Source organism: Arvicola amphibius, chromosome 2, assembly GCF_903992535.2.
Source record: "Arvicola amphibius chromosome 2, mArvAmp1.2, whole genome shotgun sequence".
Classification (NCBI taxonomy): domain Eukaryota; kingdom Metazoa; phylum Chordata; class Mammalia; order Rodentia; family Cricetidae; genus Arvicola; species Arvicola amphibius.
The window spans coordinates 117,399,378-117,418,496 of NC_052048.2; the positions used below are offsets into that span (position 1 = coordinate 117,399,378).

At 42.7% G+C, this 19,119-nt stretch overlaps 1 protein-coding gene across 1 annotated transcript in view; it reads right to left on the bottom strand.

Moving 5' to 3' along the window:
• Plekhh2 (pleckstrin homology, MyTH4 and FERM domain containing H2) overlaps positions 1–19,119 on the bottom strand; it is a 108,031-nt gene that overhangs the window by 11,953 nt on the left and 76,959 nt on the right. The window contains 8 exon segments of the mRNA XM_038319033.1: positions 3,256–3,397; positions 9,406–9,503; positions 10,858–11,013; positions 11,628–11,805; positions 13,392–13,489; positions 14,780–14,959; positions 15,698–15,810; positions 17,054–17,162. Coding sequence (XP_038174961.1) covers positions 3,256–3,397; positions 9,406–9,503; positions 10,858–11,013; positions 11,628–11,805; positions 13,392–13,489; positions 14,780–14,959; positions 15,698–15,810; positions 17,054–17,162 — 1,074 coding nt within the window.

A 19,119-nucleotide genomic window follows, 5' to 3' on the forward strand; every position in this document is an offset into this window, starting at 1 on the left:
GAGGCCTCACCCTCTCTGAGGAGTTGATGGGCAGTGGGGTGGGGAAAGGTGGGGGAGCAGGTGGAGGGGAGGGAGAGGGAACTGGGATTGGTATGTAAAATAAAAAACAATTGTTTTTTAAAACAATAAAATAAAAAGCTAAACAAGATAAATGTTAGTAAAGACAAGAGTGATTTCCATAGGGAATTTATGCCTCTGGAAAGGTGACCCCTAGAATAGCAAGCGGCCTGGAATCTCTCTGATTATCTAGAAAGCAAGGGTCTCCTCCCTTCTTTCCATGTTTACCATTTGTAGAAAAAGAACACGGAGTGCAGCACCCACACTTTCACGTTCAGACGATCTTAAAATACTCTAAGAGTGAACTCGGGGACCAAGTGTCCATTCTTCCTAGAACATTAGGGAAAACTGCTTATGGGAAAGAGCTAAGCAGGAGGGACAAAAACAGTAGTGGTCCTTGGAGAGGCCCCGGTCAACGATGCAAAGCAGAGTCACCAAGGTCAGTTCTGCAAGGCACAGGTATAAAACATCACAGGAACTCCCTAGAGGGCCATCTGAGCTATCAGGAAGGACTTGAAGGAGGGACGCTAAAGGGTAAGATGAAATTAGCAAGTGACTGAACAGAGGCAGAGCCATTCCAGATACCTGGACACATCACTAAGATTAGTAGATTCTAGAAAGGAAGCAGGTGCCATACACAAGTGAGGGATTTTGCAGAGACCCAAGCTCCAGGAAAGCAGAGTTAAGGATGCTGAAGTTCCTGAGGCAGAGGCAGATCATGAATGACCCTGGATATGAATGAAGGGGTGACATTTGTTTTTTGCTGTCTCCCTCAATGCTGTGGGACAATGGTCTTGTACTCTGCCACTTGTATTGTTTTAATAAAATGCTGATTGATCAGTAGCCAGGCAGGAAGTATAAGTTGGGTGACAAGAACAAAAGAATTCTGGGAAGAGGAAAGGCTCAGTCTGCAGTTGTCACTTAGACACAGAGGAAGCAAGATGAGAATGCCTCACTGTAAAGGTACCAACCCACGTGGCTGACAGACAAGAATTATGGGTTAGTGTAGGATGTAAGAGTTAATAAGAAGCCTGAGCTAATAGGCCAACCACTTTATAATTAATGTAAGCCTCTGTTTCTTTGGGACTGAACGGCTGTAGAACCGGGCAGGATGGAAAACTCAGGCCACACCTCCCAGGTACTAGTGCTGTGTAAACAACTCTCCATGGGCAAGTGACACTGTGCCATCTTCCAGCCTCAGATCTAAGGAAAATGGCAAATTCTTTTCCATGTCTCTTTTGGAGTATGACTTTTGCCACTCAACCAACATCCCAGTTGGAAGCTCAAATAGTTCCACGAAGGAAATACATGTAGCCATACAGTGAATGGTTCCTGTAGAAGTCTCAACTGAGAGCCAGCATTGCAGGCAGACAGGCAAGTGAGTGGGCCTCCCAATGATTCCAGCCCTCACCCATGACATCACAGCTATTCCTCAGGCTAAGCTCACTGAAGCCACAGGAAACAGAGACGAAATGCCTTCTGCATATCTGCTCAAATCATTTTTGGAGTTTTTAATTGTTACCGTGTGCTTTTCTGTTTTGTTCGTTTTTGCGACAGGGTCTCAGTAGGTTATACAGGTTGTCCTGGAACTTGCTATGTAACTTAGGTTTTCCTTTGCCTCCCAAGTGCTAGGATTATAAATTATAGGCATTCATCAGCACACGCAACTTCAAATCATTTGCTAGGCAGCAATGGAAACTAGACAAATCCCTCTGGCAGCTGTGTGAAGGATAACTTTGTGGGGAGCCCACATCAGAGAGAGGCATATGGTAAGAAGTAGTTGGGGAGCAGCGGATTGAGGCAGGTGTGAATCAGGAATGAAAGTCAATACAGAGCGTGGCGAGCAGAGGACCAAGTATGAGCTCAAAGCGAAAAGATGAGGCAGCCAGTAGGAAAGGGGGGGGAGAATGGAAAAGGCTGTGGGGATGGCTAGAGAGGAACTCAGGGTGGAGGACTAGCTAGAGCAGAAGCTCGGGGGGAGGACTAAGAGGGACGGTGTCAAGATGAAGATGCACAATGTGGAGAAAGGGGAGGATGATAGCGCAGCTTTCAGGGGGCTGGATTTATGGAGCCCATTAAACAGGCATGCGCCGGAGTGAAGAGACTTGGGAATCACAGTGTGGGTGCTGGATGGGATGAAGAACGGATAAGATGCCCTGGGATGATGTGTAAGGTGAGAAGCCGTAGACCCGTAGACCACATGGCACTTCCAAGGGAAGCTTTTATCTGCCTCCTTAGTTATCCTGTGAAGACTCAGTTTCACATCTTACAGTCGCCTCCTCCCTTGAGTATGATGACCTTAAATGACCTAAGCACATGGGTGCCTGGCTGGGTCTACCTCCCAGCCTCAGTCATAGGTAGAAGAGGGTGTGGTTAAGGTCTAACCAGGAGCTTAAATGAAAAGGTCTATGCAGTTATGAGTTTTTCTCAAAGTCAGGATGGGTATGTCCTTCTCAGTCCCCCCCTTCCCCCACCCCTGACTCCTGGAACATGCTGGGACTCTAGCAGAACTCTAGGACCATGAGGGCGACACCCATGGGTGGCAGAATGGGTAGAAGGACCAAGTCCTGATGGCTCACTCTGTAGAGGTATCAGGATGCCACAGTCACCTTGTGGAAATTAAACATTTTTTCCCTTTTGGGATAGACTCTTGCTAATGTAGCCCAGGCTGGCCTTCAACGCATGGACTTCCCGTCTCAGTCTCCCAAATGCTGAGATACAGGTAGATATTCACCACACTCAGAATAAAACATACTTCTGTTTGGTTAAGTCACTGTAATTTGTGTGTATATGTTAAAGAAATCCAAACTTATTTCCAATTTGTATGGTAGGTAAATAAGAGAAAGTATTCTAGCTTTGCCCAAAAGGCGTTCCTAAGAGGTTGCCAGCTGCACATACCATCTTCAGGACCACCTCTCTACTCTCAGATCCCTTCCTTAAATGCCTCAAGCAACACTCTTGAAAGAACTAAGAAATGCATTTCCCCTTACAGAATGTAGTGTCTCATCCGAGGCTACGGCAATTGTCAGGGGGTCAGAAAATAATAATGTAATAATAACGCCTGCAGTTTCAAGTGTCTTCTTAATCATAATAAATTGAGTGTAGAAACGTGCTGAAGTTTCAGGTCTTGCTGCATTTAACTGAAGAAACTCACATCTTCCTATCTCCCTATGCTATTTCATACAACACAGAAGTTACCTGAGCTAAAAGTGCTGCCATTTCTAACGCCAGGTCCTTGTTCAGAGGAAAGAGGCCATTTATTATCTGATCATTTGTCTGGTAGAGCAGCAGCAGCTTCTCTCTGTCAGTCTCTCCACGAGCTTGCATTGAGAAGTACAATCTGGAAAGAGAGAGAGAAATGTCTCATGATACTCTTATTTTTTTAAATTAAAAATTCTACATTTATTGTGCACGTGTGGGGGTGTTTATGCACACATGCCACTGTGTGTGTGTGTGGATCAGAGGGCAATGTGTGGGTGTCATCTCCTATCATATTAGTTCTGGGGATCAAACTCAGGTCATCAGGCTTTGTGGCAACTCCCCTTACCCACGAAGTCATCTCATTGACCCCCCCCCCCCCCCGCCGCCTTCTTCCATGATAGAGACAGACCCAGCACAAGCTAGACAAGCGCTCAGCCAGTGAGCTCTACCACCCTTCCCCAATGCTCTCACAAAGGAAGACAGTGAGGATGAATCAGAGGACTGCTTTTAACAGCCTGCTACATGATACGAACAGACCACTGCCATCTGAAAACATAGGGCAAACTGCTTTGAAGAGGAAGAACCCTTCTATTTAAATTAATTCTAAAAACAAACTGAAGTACTAAGTCACTGTGGTGGTTTGAATAAAATTAGCCCCCACAGGCTCATGTATCAGAATGCTGAGTCACCAGAGAGTGGCACTATTTGAAAGGATTAGAAAGATTAGGGGTGTGGCCTTGTTGGAGGAAGTGTGTCACTGGGGGTGGGCTTTGAGGTTTCAAAAGTCTATGCCAGGCCTAGGTGCTCTCTCTCTCTTTTTGCTGCTTTCAGATAAAGATATAGCTCTCAACTACTTCTCCAGTACAATGCTTCCCACCACAATGATAATGGATTAAGTCTCTGAAACCATAAGTAAGCCTCTAATTAAATGCTTAAAAAAAAGAGTTGCTTTGGTCATGTGTCTCTTCACAGCAATGGAGCAGTGAAGACAGTCACTAAAAGTGACTAAGACAATCCTTAAAAGAACTAGGAGGGGCTAAGACTCTGAGTGACATTAAATTTACTCCTTGGGTGTCCCAGACACAGAGGACACAAGATGTAACTGCCTCACCAAAAGGTACCAAGCCACATGGCTAACTCAGACAAGAATTATGGGCTAATGTAAGTTATAAGAATTAGTTAATAAGAAGCCTGAGCTAATGGGCCAATCAGTTTATAACAAAACAAAATTTACCCCCTGTAAGGAATACAGGCTACAACAACTCTTCATTCAATGAACTGAATAAACCCCATTTTTAACACACAATCTTTTTCAACATCTTGGGCATGCTAAATAGGAAACTAAGGTTTCAATTAAAAAAAATCAACTCCAGTTAGCATCAAATGTCAGAGGTGGCTTTTCACTAGACATCAAAAAGAAAATATTGGTACATTCAAGGCTGTTTTGATTTTTTTTTGGTCATATGTAGATGAGCATCTTTAGGAAGATCAGAAAGAAAATTACTCTCTTATTCCTTGTGGAAACAGGACATGGGCTTCCTGTTATTTTTAAGATGGGGGTCTGTCTCTTTGTTGCCGAAGCTGGTCTTTGGGTGGCCTCAAGTGACAGCCACACCTCAACCTCCTGAGTAGCTAGGAAGTATGCTCTGCCATGCCTGGCTAATAACATGGTTTTTGTTTGCCCAGGCTGGTGCTCACGGTGCTATGGGGCACAGTGTTATGGATGTGCAAAGTGCTAAGACAATGGGGTAGGTAAAACACCCTGGCAATCCTGAATGTTGCCATGACAACACAGTGGTGTGTGTGTGTGTGTGTGTGTGTGTGTGTGTGTGTGAGAGAGAGAGAGAGAGAGAGAGGTAGACATATCCCTTAGTTATAGCATTTTTTTCTCTCTCTCTCCCTCTCTATCTCTCTCCCTCCCTCTCTCTCCCTCTCCCTCCCTCTCTCTCCCTCTCCCTCCCTCTCTCTCCCTCTCTCTCTCTCTCTCTCCCTCTCTCTGTCTCTCTCTCTCTGAACATCAGGGAGGGAGAGGCCAGAGGGCTGTGATCTGGAGAAACATGGTGGGTGTTCTCCGTGAAGCTTGTCCTACCCACAGTTCTAATCATCTTCCTGCCAACCTTGGCTGACAATCAGAGATGTTTCCAGAAGTCAACCACAGTCCCATTTCAATCTATGATTATACAGAGACAAAAAATGCAGGACCATTAAGCAGACCGGAAGGTGTGGCTGGATTATAGACATAGACAATACATGCAAAATGTCATCAGGAAAGAGGTCTGACATGAAGAGAGAGAGGCTGAAGATGAAGGTTTTTACAAAGGAAGGGACCATCTCCTCACTTGAAGTAAGGAACCACATGGCTCATTCCGGAGACCCACCAGGAGAAAGTGTTATCACTGGGACTTCAGACAGTGGTAATGAGATATCTACAGGGAGAGGGGACCAGCGTGGTTTCCAGCATGCCTACAAGGTTCAGCCTGGGAAAGAAGAGTGAAATGCTTAAACAAAGCAGGGAATACAATCCCACACATGCGCAGTCCTGGAATCCAGCATGTAGGAGAGCAGGCTCGGAGTCCGAGGAGCTAGACAAAGCTCCGGAGAACAAGAAAAGCACGGCAAAGAAGAACAAGAAAAGAGTCTCTAAGTCAAAGCAGGAAGCCCAGCCAGGTGTGGGGGTGCACACCCGTAACACTTGCACTAGGCACTAGAAGGTGAGTTCAAGGCCAGCCTGGGCGTGCAGTGAGATCCTGTTGGTAGACCTGTGATGTGAGTTCAAGGCCACACTTTGAGATCCTGCTGGTCAAGGTTCAAGGCCAGCCTGGCCTATGCACGGAGCTCCTATCTTTAAGAAACAAGTCTTGATTGTGGCATCTTTAAAATGTGAGGATCGCTAGAAGAAATCGGACAAGCTAGATGACCTCTACAACCCTTTTCAGCAGAGGATTCAATGAATGCAGGGGCTCACGTAGCTGCCTAACTGTGGAGATGGAAATGTTAAACCACGGTCCAGAAAACAGCAACTGCAAAGTGTTACCAAAAACTATCTTGAATTTCAAGGAGGGGTTGGATGACTGTTCCCTGTGGGAAGGACCTTGCCAGTTTGCTTTGTTAAAAATCACACCTTGACATTAGCAATCCCAAGCACGCAGCAAAAAATCAAATAAAACGAGAGCCTTCCTAACAAGTTAGACTTCAAATTCCGCTGCCCAAGTGACGGTGTCTGAGAGCGTGCTCAAAGCCTGTTCATTAGACCTTTGATCTCTGAGTCAAAATAATTAAAATTCCATAACTTGCTAAATATAAACTTAAGATTCCATGATGAAGGAAAATTGGTATTTTAGGCCTTACAAAGCAAGTTGGCAGAGGAAGAATCAGATCTCTGAAGGCATGACAGGTCACAGCTAGCTCCCCTCCCGATTATGTTACTGGGAATTAGGGCTCATTGTCTAAGCTATTTATAAACATATGCAAAGTACGGCCATATTTAGAAGCATGTCCTTTCTCATAGCCATGGCTCTCCAGGTTTTTCGGACCCTGTAAACACTAACCCTCTTGTTTGAGTTATTTGTTGTTGTTTAAACAAGGTAGTTTAATCACGCTAGCCAATCTCTTGGTCTTTTCTAGTGATTAAGGCCTTAAAGGCATTACTCTTTTTTTTTTTAATTATTTAGCTTGCATGCCTGCACACAAACCAGAAAAGGGCACAAGATCTCATTATAGATGGTTATGAGCTACCATGTGGCTGCTGGGAACTGAACTCAGGACCTCTGGAAGAGCAGCCAGTGCTCTTAACCTCTGAGCCATCTCTCCAGCCCAAAGGCATTACTCTTATCTGTAGGTCTTTCGAACCTCCTTTGTCCATTTCACCCAAATTTAATTTTGGTTCCACCCATAGCCACTGTAACCAGAATTGGTATGTGCTAATCAACCATAAGGTACTAAGAAGGTATTAAGAATTGTCTTAGACATGCTAGTCTGTCCATTTTGTTCCAACGAAATCAAACTGAATTTTGACGTAACCATAAAGAGATCAACAGATGGGGACAGCAAAATAAGAACCTTCAGATGGATACTTCTCGGACTTACGGGCATAACGAATGACTCAGAATACTGCGAAAACACAGACTTCGGGGGCTTTAGCAGTCACCTACCTTGCTGCTCTTGCCAGAGACGAAGGGTATCATCAACAGAAACATCAGCAGAACTATTGTGATATGACTTAATGTACCCCAAATCTCAGTTCACCACAGGAAATTCACAGGGGTGCCCTTCCTACTTCTGGTCCATGCTGTGCAGGGGGCACTGGAGAGATTATGTCTGGGTACCCAGTCAAGGGTAGAAGCATCTTACGCCCTCAAAGTACAGTCAACAGCTACTTGCAAAATGGAGTCTCCTAGGACCAGGGGCAGACTAGAAAACTACTGTCTCACACAACATTGTGACGGCTAATCTTGGTTGTCATTACACATGGAAGAGAAAACCTCAATGGAGGGGCTGCCGCCATCACGCTGGTCTGTGAGCATGGCTATGGGTCATTTTCCTGGATTGCTAACCGATGTAGGAGGGTCCACCGTGAAAGGTGTCAGCTCCGAGCAGCTGGGCCTGGGCTCTGTAAGAGGTGACTGACCAAGAGCCTGGGAGGGGGCAGGTAAACAGCTTCAAGTTCATGCACTGAGTTCCTGCCACGGCTTCCTTTGATAATGAACTATAACCCATAGGACAAAAACAAACCCCTTCTCCCCAAGTTGCTTTCAATTGTGGTAATTCATCAGAGAGCAAACGAGACCACCAATACTTCACGGTCACCTTGTTGTTTACAAGATGAGCAAATCCTCACGTTCACAAGCTCCTAAATTAAGAGGCTTGGACAGATGAGAGCTAGCATCGGTTCATATAAAAGGGGTTTGTTCGAGCAGAAGGCGGCCAGCCCCGGCGGCTGAGTGTGTAAAGTGCAGCCTGAAATATGATTCATCACCATAAATTATCAACCATTTTCTCACTGAGGAAGATGGAAGCCCTCCTGTTATTTTTCATTCCTCCAAAAAATATGGAAAGATCCTGGGCCACCGCAGAATATTCTGTCCACTTACATGGGTATTTCTGTAGGGTCAATTATTAGAAAAAGAATATTGAATTAGATGAAAGGCTATTACGGTCTTTTTATATATTATACAGCGCCTTCACTTTGTACGTTCCAATGCTAAGTCTCTGAAGCTCTTCCAAAGGAAATTCTGAAAGAATTCAACATTATGCCAGTAATTCCACCAGGTTCTTGGCCTGATATTTTATAGATTAATTTATGAGCTATGAGACTAAAAAAAAAAAACTAGAAAAACATCTTTTTTTTTTTTTTTTTTTTTGGAGGAACATTTAATGTGAAGTGGTTAGTTCAATGCCATCTTCTGCTAAAAAATGGTTAAGAAAAAGTGAATAAGAAAGAAAACTGGGTTTCTGACCACGCGCCCCAGTGTGTCATAGTGTTATCTATTGACAAGGCAGGTACCACAGCACCACTGGCCATTCCTGTCACAGACTGTGAGCCTCCCTCCGTGGGGGCTAACCATGCTTTCAGAGACAGTTTTCAAAGGACCTACTCTCCGCCCCTTTCTGAACTTAGCCTTAGAATTCAATGCCATCTCTACAAAGCCCCCAGGTGTCTCTAGCCCAGGTCAGGCTCACGGTATATGCGTTCATAGGGCTATGCTAGCTTACAGTACAACGACATATTTATTAGAGTGGATGCAGTCCTAGGCACTGCCATCTTTCCTAACATGGAAATTCCAAAAGACTGAGACCGGCTCCTTGTTCCTGTTACCATTTAACCCTGAGCATCTAAGGAAACAGCTTACAGCTAAACGGGAGGATGGAAGAGGGTGGGAGACAGAAAGAGACAGAACAGGAAGAGAGGAGAGAGAGAGAGAGAGAGAGAGAGAGAGAGAGAGAGAGAGAGAGAGAGAGAGAGAGAGAGAGAGAATTAGAAACAAACGCCAAGTGGTAGTATCCCCCAGAACAGTTATTATTAATGAAATATAAATACACGTGTAAATATTATGACATCCAAGGCCAGTGACTAGGACGCTAGACCACAGGCCCAGGTTCTGGGCACAGCTGCATGCTCAGCTCTGGCATTCGGATCGTGTTCCACACCTGTTTTTGTAAGTCAGACGGACAGTTCTCGTGCCCTCGCATTTCCCGGGTTGCTGTTCTTTGGACGCCTGTTCCCATTTAGAAATAATGTCACATATCTAGAAAGGAAATAGAAAGCTGAGATCCACAGGACTTTTAAAATCAATGGTTTTTTTTTTTTTTTTTTAAAGGACAAGAGTGTCTGTGAGTTCAAACAAACAAACCAAGCTCACTGGAGCCTTTTGTGTCTAGCTTCTGTAGGACTCTGTCTGAGCTTAGGGTTTAATGATACTTTGCTTTTTCAGTCTACTTGTCAAACTGGACACACATTAACTTTGAATTGTAGCCATGCATTTTGACTTAGAAAGGAATCTTAATGCAGGATTGTATGGGGCTAGAAATGGGGATTCCATGGATTTTTTTCTTCATAATTTGGTCACTGAGGAAGCAATTTTTTCCACCTTGTAAATTTATCAAAATTGAAACAACAAAGTACCCTAAAGAAGTGTGAGCCAAAATGAGTGCTTTCCTTTTGGTGCTGGCTGTTTGGTGTAGCCAAGACATTTTCTCTATTTCCTCACAAGATAAGTAGACTGTGTCTCTAAGGTCCCCGTAGTTCAGTAACTGTATTTCTAATTGTTGCCATCATTCTACGAAAAGTTATTATTATTATTTTTTACCATGAGCTGGATAAGATGCTTTAAAATATCTTTTTCTTTATTTTCATTGGTTCATTTCCTACCAGGCTGTAGTTCTGCCCTCCCCGAAAGCCCAGGGCCGAAATGTCCTTTTATTCAAAGGGCCACAGTCCTCTTAACATTCGTCACCTCCAGTTGTTCTTTCAGATCATCAGGACATAAAGCTGTTCTTTTCTAAGCAAGCTAAAGCTCCCTGTGAACAGAAGCAGCCTTTGTCCTTTAGGCTCCGGATTCCACTTCGCCCTCAGGATATTGGGAGCAGCTGTGAAATCCTGACCCATGAAGTCTGTGGGGATGAGCCCCACATCTTTGTTCTTTTCTGTTAGTTTGTTTTGCATTTATTTGTGTGTGTGTGTGTACACGCGTGCATGCGTGTGCATCTTGCGGAAGTCAGTTCTTTCCTTCCACCATGTGGGGTCTAAGGATCCAGCTGAGGCTGGGCAGCAAGCCCCTCTGATCATCTTGCCGGCGCCCCATTCTTAGTCCCCTAATATTTAGAGCATCGTAACGATCATCCCTTCCCTCTACTAACACAGAGTTTGTGTCTGCAGGTTGCACATTAAGAACTCTATGTCCTTCTCCAAAAAAAAAAAAAAAAGAGGAAAAAAGAGGAATTCAACAGCTTCACCAAGATTTGGCAATTTAAAAAAATGGAACTGATCAGCTTTCTTACATTTTTGGAGACTTCCTGACCTAAACTTGCACAGACTAATGAGCCTTTTGCTACATTTGTTGTTGTTGTTCAGTTTGACTCTGTGGAAGAATGAGATTTCACCTTGATATTTCCCTGAAGACAATGTTCAAGGTCTCTGCCGGAAGGGTCATCAGTGAACAGTGCAAATCCAGACTGTGCCGGCTTCCTCATTCCCGTGTCCTGGTTTAAGGTATTCAAAAATTCTTCCACTGTAGTGGAGGCATCAAACCCCACTACCTAGACAAAGACAGCAAGAGAGTTCTCTTAATGAAAAACACACACTGAACAGGAAGCAGGGCGCACGCACTGCGTGCGTGACTAATGGTGGTGTCTTTCTCCAGGACGTTCAAATTTTTGTCCAGTGCTCTGCTGGAGAAAACACAGAAGGAGACCAGTAGTAGACAGCTTGCTATAAGAATTCAGAAATTTCAGCTTCAGCCAACAGACACACAGGAATTCAAACCTGAAAGGTCACGTAGCTGCTTTACATGTCAGACAGAGACAGCACTTAGGCTCACCCATTAGAAGTCAGCTCAAGAATACAGCACAATGTGCAATCAATATGCACACGAAAGAAAATACATCAGTTTTAATAAATGAACTTCTTTATGTATTTAATGTTTATTTTTTAAAAAAACTTTCTAAAACCACATTTGTTTTATTTGGTGTGTGTGTGTGTGTGTTTGTGTGTGGCATGTATCACATAAGTGTGTGGAGGTCAGAGGACAACTTCTGAGTGTGGGTTCTAGCAAATGAACTCAAGATGAACAGCCTACGGGGACAAAGAGTTCAATATGTCGTTGTTTTGGGTGTCACTCTGTTTCCAAGCTTAGCCGTCTCAGAGAACCCACCTGATAGATCCCATTCATGAAGTGCACCGGTATGCTGAAGGGCAGGGAATGATGGTACGGGTTTCGAAGAAGGGTGGAGAGGATTTCCATCCTCGAGGGCCTGGCCTCCCGATCCCCGTTTTGTTGTGTTCTCTCAACACATCGCTGGCAGTAAATGGCATATTTCCCAAATTCTGTCCTGTAATGCAATACTTAAGATAAAAATCTAAGAATAAATTTATGAAGACAATCTAACATATATAACTTTCACAGTAATACCAAGCTGTTGGAATGTTTATTGGACTCCAGTTTCTTTGATTTTGCAGTAGACTCAATACCCTATGAAGTTTTTTTAAAATCTTTCTGCATTGCTATAACCACAAAATAAATTATACAGTCAATATATAATCATTATGTTAACAAAACTAGTACATAAAGAATGCAAGGATAACACATAAAGATAATGCATAAAGACTAATATGTTATAACAAAACTACAGGGCAGAGTTCTCCACATTGACCCCAGGGCCTCAGGCATAGTAGGGAAATACTCTTCTCCTAAGTCATACCTCCAAATTCCCCAGCATTCTCTCTTGAAGATCATGCAGATTATTCTACAGTTAAACAAGGTAAGAAAATGCCTTCAAACAAAAAGCATATCCTATAAACAATACACTAAGCAAAACCATTCAAGTACAGAAATACATAAGTGGGCTCGAGATTTTCTCTCCCCTTACTTACACACAGAATAAAATTAAACACAACTTTTTGTTTAGGTTTAGAAGATAATCTTTCTAAATACATTTCTAGCCAAGTGTTTTCGAGACTCAGTGGAGTCACCTTTGCCGGGAGCTCCTCAGTCACTGTATCTCTAGACCGTATTATGAACTGCGGGGTATTTTCCTGTTGTTTCCTTGTATATGTTTGCTTGTGCTATCCACAAGGTCTAGCTAGCTCCCTAACATGAACCTCTTGGGCTGGGGTGTACTTCAGCAGTAAGTGTTTACTGTTCACAAGGCCGAGTTTGATCCCTGGCACCACCAATCAGGCAAACAAAAAGAAAACATATATCTCTCGAAGCTGACAGAATGAACCCGGAAAAGCCCTGGCCAAGTGACTTAGGCCCCAGTCTAATACTTTCTTGTTTGTTTGTTTGAGACAGGGTTTCTCTGTGTAGCTTTGGGTCTGTTCTGGAACTTGCTTTATAGACCAGGCTGGCCTTGAACTCACAGAGATCTGCCTGCCTCTGTCTCCTGAGTGCTGGGATTGGAGGTGTGTGTGACCAATGTCTGGCAAAAAGAATACTCTCTTTTTTAAGACTCCAGTCTAAAAAGATCATTTTGATGGATTAAAATATCCTTTTTAAGAGAATAAAAAAAATCAGAAGCCATTCAAATATAATTTTAAAACAAAGGAAGACCACGGGGGAAGACTTCCACAAAAAGAATTCAGTGTAGATAAAATCAGTGAACGGGGAAATTAAGAAAGCAAAACAATTTTGTTGCTTTTTTTTAACCCATGAGGGCCAAATCACTCACACTTGCAATGCACATGGTCTTTTCACTCAAAAACGTTCTTTAGCAGATCATCAGGCCTCCACAGCAATCTTGCACACGATAGTGAACATAACAAAGGGAATGTTTGCCAGGCTTTTCATGAATGATAACGAAAGGCTTCCTGTTCCAATATTTGTTTGCAGATTTTTTTGAGAATATACCTGGCAGATTATTAGATACTTATAATTTACTGTAGACTTGGAAGGCCACATAAATAGTGTTCTGCACACCTGGAATCTGCATTCCTTTTCAGATGAAGCTGGAGGAGCCACAGGAAAGGGTGGTGGGGAAGGAAGAGCCCAACGCAGAGTGCCAAGAGCTGCCAGCCCTGGGTGAAGAGCAATACCATCCATTAGAAACCATGCCAGCCACACAGACACATCAGAGCAGTGTGCCTGGCAGAGGGTAGGAGAGCGATGAGCAGCTTGCCTCTTGCACGTATACATAATCCCTTTAGAGCATTTACATTCAAAGCATAACAATTCAGCATCAGGTCAGATCCAGGACCCCCTAGTTTTACCGACTGTCTAGACTGCAGGACCAAAGTTTACCCATTGATTCAGTAGCTCTTTTTGATATCACATGCAAAGATTGGGGACTTCACTCTCCTTTGTTCCTTTATGTTTTTACTTAGTCTTTGAAACAGAACTTTGAGAAAAGTAGATTACAAAGTAGTAAAAATAAAAATCGTCTACTCAAAACCCCACCTACTCATTATACATATACATATAAGGGCAAAGTATAAAATAACAGAGATTTATTTAGGTAAGAGAAACACATGTGATTCCCCTTTGATCTCTTTTATATGCCCCTCTCTATGTATCTTTCCTCATTAAACAAGTATAACATCAATACTTTTAAGAATCTTACATAAAAAAGGTGGGAAGGATAGGTCCTGTCTTTGAGAAGCCCAATCTAATAGGAAAAGTTTATATAAATGCACAGTAAATTATAATAAAACATAGTATCATGGATTTTTTTTATAACATGGAGATAATAGAGAGGGTCACCAAGGAAAGGTTTGCTGGGAAGACATAGTTTGGGGTGGATTGTAAAGTATAACATTGGAAGGGAAGAAAGGAATCCATGAGGAGCAAGCCAGGTACACAGTGGTGAGCACTGCAAGGCTCCATGGATTTACAAAACTGGGTGTTGGGGGGGGGGATGCTCATTCAGTGTTGAACAGCGAGAGTTTGTTTCCAAACCCATTACAGGCGGTTGTGAGTTGCCCAATGTGGGTGCTGGGAACTGAACTCTGGTCCTCTGGAAGAGTAGTATAGACTCTTAACTACTGAGCCATCTCTCCAGCCCACCATGTGACCAAGATGTCTTTGAAGCATGGTAGTGATGTGGGAGAAGTGATTATATTCTATGGTTTTAGAAGGTAATATGCACACTGCAACTCTGGTGTGAAAAACAGTGGGAGTGTATAAATCTATATACTTACACACTTACACACAAGGATGATAGAGAAGCCAACCAGAAGGATGTACATCAAAATATCAGTTGCCATTTTCCTTTCATATGATTTGTATTTTCTAATGTCTGTACCGAATGTGTATCATTCTTACATTAGAACATGTCATTTTAAATTGCATGTGTATGTACCAGTGTATACCTGCAATGGCCCCGGCTGGTTCTGCGGCTGTCTTCGTCTTGTCTGTTTAATAAGCTGACAGCAAATCTCGTTCTGTAGCTCGGGATGTGTTAGGCAGACCTGCAAAGCGCTCTGAGCTAGAGAGATATGGTAGTCGATGGCAGGGGAGTCGACTGCAGCGTTTATAAAGAGCTGGCAGGTCTGAGTGGCAGAGAGGTGAGAAATGATCAGGTTTATTACGCACAAATCATAACCATCCTGTCTTTTAGCAACAGTTTTTGTCTAACACAATGAAAAAAAGTATTATGATACTCCAATCAAAAGAAATCCAGAGTGGCTACTGTAATAACAGACCAAGAAGATCTGAGAGCAAAAGGATTTTGCCAAAGACAAAGAGGGTCATTTTATGATGGTAAAGGGGTCACTTCATCTGGAAGACATGATTACACTACGTTCGCTAATTACAGAGCTTTAAAATGCATGTTTGCCTCCCAGTCAGTCAATTGAGTTAGCCATCACAGTTCCTCTCTGAACTTCAATTTCCATTGCCCTCCTTAAAATGCCCATGTTTTTCTTTACTACACAAAGTACAGTAGCCTCGTGATGAAGCATCATCCTATATGTTCTTCAAAGTGAGGCTGGGGTAATAAGCTCAATGGCAGAGGGCTTATTTTCATCATCATCACCACCATCACCATCATCACCACCACCACCATTACCACCACCACCATTACCACCACCATCATTATCACCATCATCACCATCACCATCATCACCACCACCATTATCACCATCATCACCATCACCATCATCACCACCACCATCATCACCATCATTATCACCATCACCATCACAGCTTGAATTTTCTTAGAGTCAAGTTATAGCACAAATGAATATATTCAATTAATTAAATGATTTGCCAACATGTAACAATTTTACCTTAAATAACTTAATGGCCTCCGTCTGCAGAGCTTCCGAAGGCAGTGTAGTCAGAGGGGACAGGATCCCTTCTTTGCTGTGGCACAGCGTGGGATGTCTCCATATCTGGGAGGCTGAGCACAGAACCACATGAGCAGAGAGACAATTCACTGACTTGGTTCCCATTAGCCCGACCCTTTAGGAACCAGCTCACTCGGGTCTGGTTTGCTTTCTCCCATAGGTCAGAAACAAAACAAAAAAAACAAAACCAAAAAGCCTCCCAGTGATGCTGTCGTATTTCATCCCCAGGCCCTGCAGCTCTCAAGCTTCTGTCCTAGAGGATGCGGATGCAGAGATCAGTCCAACTGACTAGACTGTCACGATTCTACATGGCATCATGTTGCTTACGTATGCCAATAGGTAGACTTTACAACAAGGATCTTGGGAGAAAGATCTAGAGAGAAGCCAAGTAGGAGAAGGTATGAGGCTAAAGAGGAATGGAGTCATTCCTGAAATCAGTACTTATTAAACTCTGACCCGACAGCTGTGCAAGCAGCCGTGACAGAGCACTTGGCTGAGCCCGTCCTCACCTATTGCTGCTTAAACATAAACGTGATGTGGTCTCTGTTGGTAAAACCCAGAACAGAACTGACTCCCAATGGAAAACCTCTGATGGCTCATTTTGAACCTCACCGGGAAGGAATTTAGAAATATGCCTCAATGAGGCGTGTCCAGATGGCTTAACAGAGACCAGAAGACGCACCCTGAATATCGGCCTCACTACTCCACAGGCTGCGGTCCTGGGGTGAACGAAAAGGAGAAAGTATGGGATACGATCGGCCACCTCAAACTCCCGCTGAAGTGCCTTCTCCACAAGAGGCTGTAGCCCCGCAAACTGCAGACCCCAAAGAGCCTTTCCTGCCGTAACTTCCTGTTTTTCAAACATTTGCTCACAGCAGTATGAAAGGCAATAATACACCGTAGTTAATGTCACTTTAAAGTGACAAATGGGGAAGCAAATGGGACTTAATTTCAGCTCTGCCTAAGCAAGTACTTTTTGAGATCCAGGCTCTGCAGTGGAATGGGCTGGCTGAGGGATCTTCTATGCCTAACTGGGATTCCATCATGTTAGTGAGAGGTGCCAAGGGTGGTGCACCCTGGGCAAAGGGAGCAATGTAAGCAGAGGGTGTGACAGGGCAGAATGTGAAGGATGCTGATGATGCTGGAGTTTAAGAATCCTGGCCCAAAACAAGCAGAGTCAGGGGAGAGACTGGCATGCTACAGGGAAGGACAAAGACACAAAGCGAAGACCACATTAAGCCAAGGGGTTAGGGACCACGTTCATGAACTCCAAAGGCTAGGTGCTTAGGAACTTACAAGGCTCCCCTTCTATATTCAGCAGTTTGCAAACCAGTTGTTCAAATTCGGATCCAACATTTACATTGTTACTTCCAGCTGCAACAGTGAGATGATAAAGCCAAGTGTCCTTCAAAAAGAGAACATGGTAACAGAAATGTTAGCCAAGATGCCCTTTTGATTTTCCCAGAAGGAATAACTTGCAAAAACAGTTAAAAAAAATTAACAACAACAACAACAACAACACACACACAAAACTTGAAATAGAAAACAAACCACTTTCTTTAATTTCTAATTTGTACATTTTGGTGTCTGTATGTACATGGGGAGGGTGCATACATGTGGGGGTCAGAGGACAACTTGAGGGAATCTGGTTCTCTGGTCTGCCATGTGGGTTCCAGGGATTGAACTCGGGTCCTCATGCTTGCTTGTAAACCTCCCAGGAAGGCTTACTCTCTTAAGGCATGCTCATGCTATTTTTTTACTTTTACTATATTCTAAACATGCTTTTTAGAAAAGCAAGATAAAATTAATACAATATATGGTAAGAGTCTAGAATAAATACAGCTAGCTAGCTAAAATTCCTTTAAGATGTACAATTCTTGTATTTTAAGAAATACAACCAAGTTTATCCAATTTAAAATTTTAGTAACAAAGTAATAAATACAGAATACTGAAGAAATAAAAAAAATTAAGAAAAATTTTCAACTTCCTTTTTTCATTTGTAGAAATACATGTGTACACTGGATTTTATTTATTTATTTTTGGTCTTGGTGTTTCAAGACTGGGTTTTTCTCTGTAGCTCTGGCTGTCCTAGAACTGGATCTGTAGATCAGACTGGCTTCGAACTCAGATATCTGCCTGCCTCTGCCTCTTGAGCACTGGATTAAAGGCAAACATCCCCACTACCTGGCATGTAGACTAAATTTTTACATAGTTGATATTAAACTAAAACAGTGTTATTATTTCTGCATTATACTAATACTCAGTGTTAATTTTTCAGATAAAAGATATTGTCTCATGTAACACTTGTTAATTAAAAAGAGTATTTGTTATATTTTCTATTTTTAAAATATTTCTGAAATAAAATTATTTTAAAAATAATATAGTCAATTAGTTTGTGATAATTTTCTCAATATGTATTCCTTTTAAAGAAAATTCTGGGATCAAACCCAAAGCCTTGCACATGCGTGATGAGCAGTCTCCAGCCAAGCTCTATCTCTGGCCTCCTTAGTGTACAATCTTTAAAAAATAATTAGGGGTCATGATGAGGTAATGGACTCTAGGAATTGGCAGAAACCCATCAAATGGACAATGCAGGAGGCTCCCGAGAGTGTTCTTGGGCCTTCTTGCTCTCTCCAGGACCATGTGAGGTGAACTCACAAAAAATTTTAAATTTTTTGACGATTTGAAAATTTATCATTTTTTACCATTTCCATCTCTTTGGTTATAGAAGAGGCTAAATTATAATTACTAATCATTAACTGCTTAGTAAGTTCTTCAGTGGGCCGCCTCTCATTTTTCTAATGAAAATATAGGGTTTTTTGTTTTGTTTTGTTTTTTAATCAAATGGGAAGCAATAGAAGCAAATGTTTGGGAGCCTAGATTCTAGAAACAGAGAAGTAGGTCTACACTTCAACAGGCAAGTACTTCTGTTTTTCCTTCTGTAAACTGAATAAAACCATCTCCTGCAGTTAGTATCGATAACGATAAAGAGGTCTATGGAGCATTTTGCCTGATACGTGTGTTCAAAACACAACTACCAAGAGTAAGAATTTATCACTTGTATTTTAAAGACACAGTGGCCATGCACAGAATAGTTCTGAGTTTTTTGTAACGTATTCTAGCTGCAGTTATGATCTTATTTGATTTAATAAGGATTTTAATTATTAAAATTTTATTTATTTTTGTTTTAGAAGTGTATAAGTCTTTTGCTTACATGTTTACCACATGCATGCCTCGTGCCCTTGGAGCCCAGAAGAGGGCATCAGAGGCCTTGCGGCTGGAGTTACAGACCGTTGTGAGGGTTGTGAACCTCTGTGTGGGTTCTGAGAACCAAAGCTGGGTACTGTGCAAGAGCAGCAAGT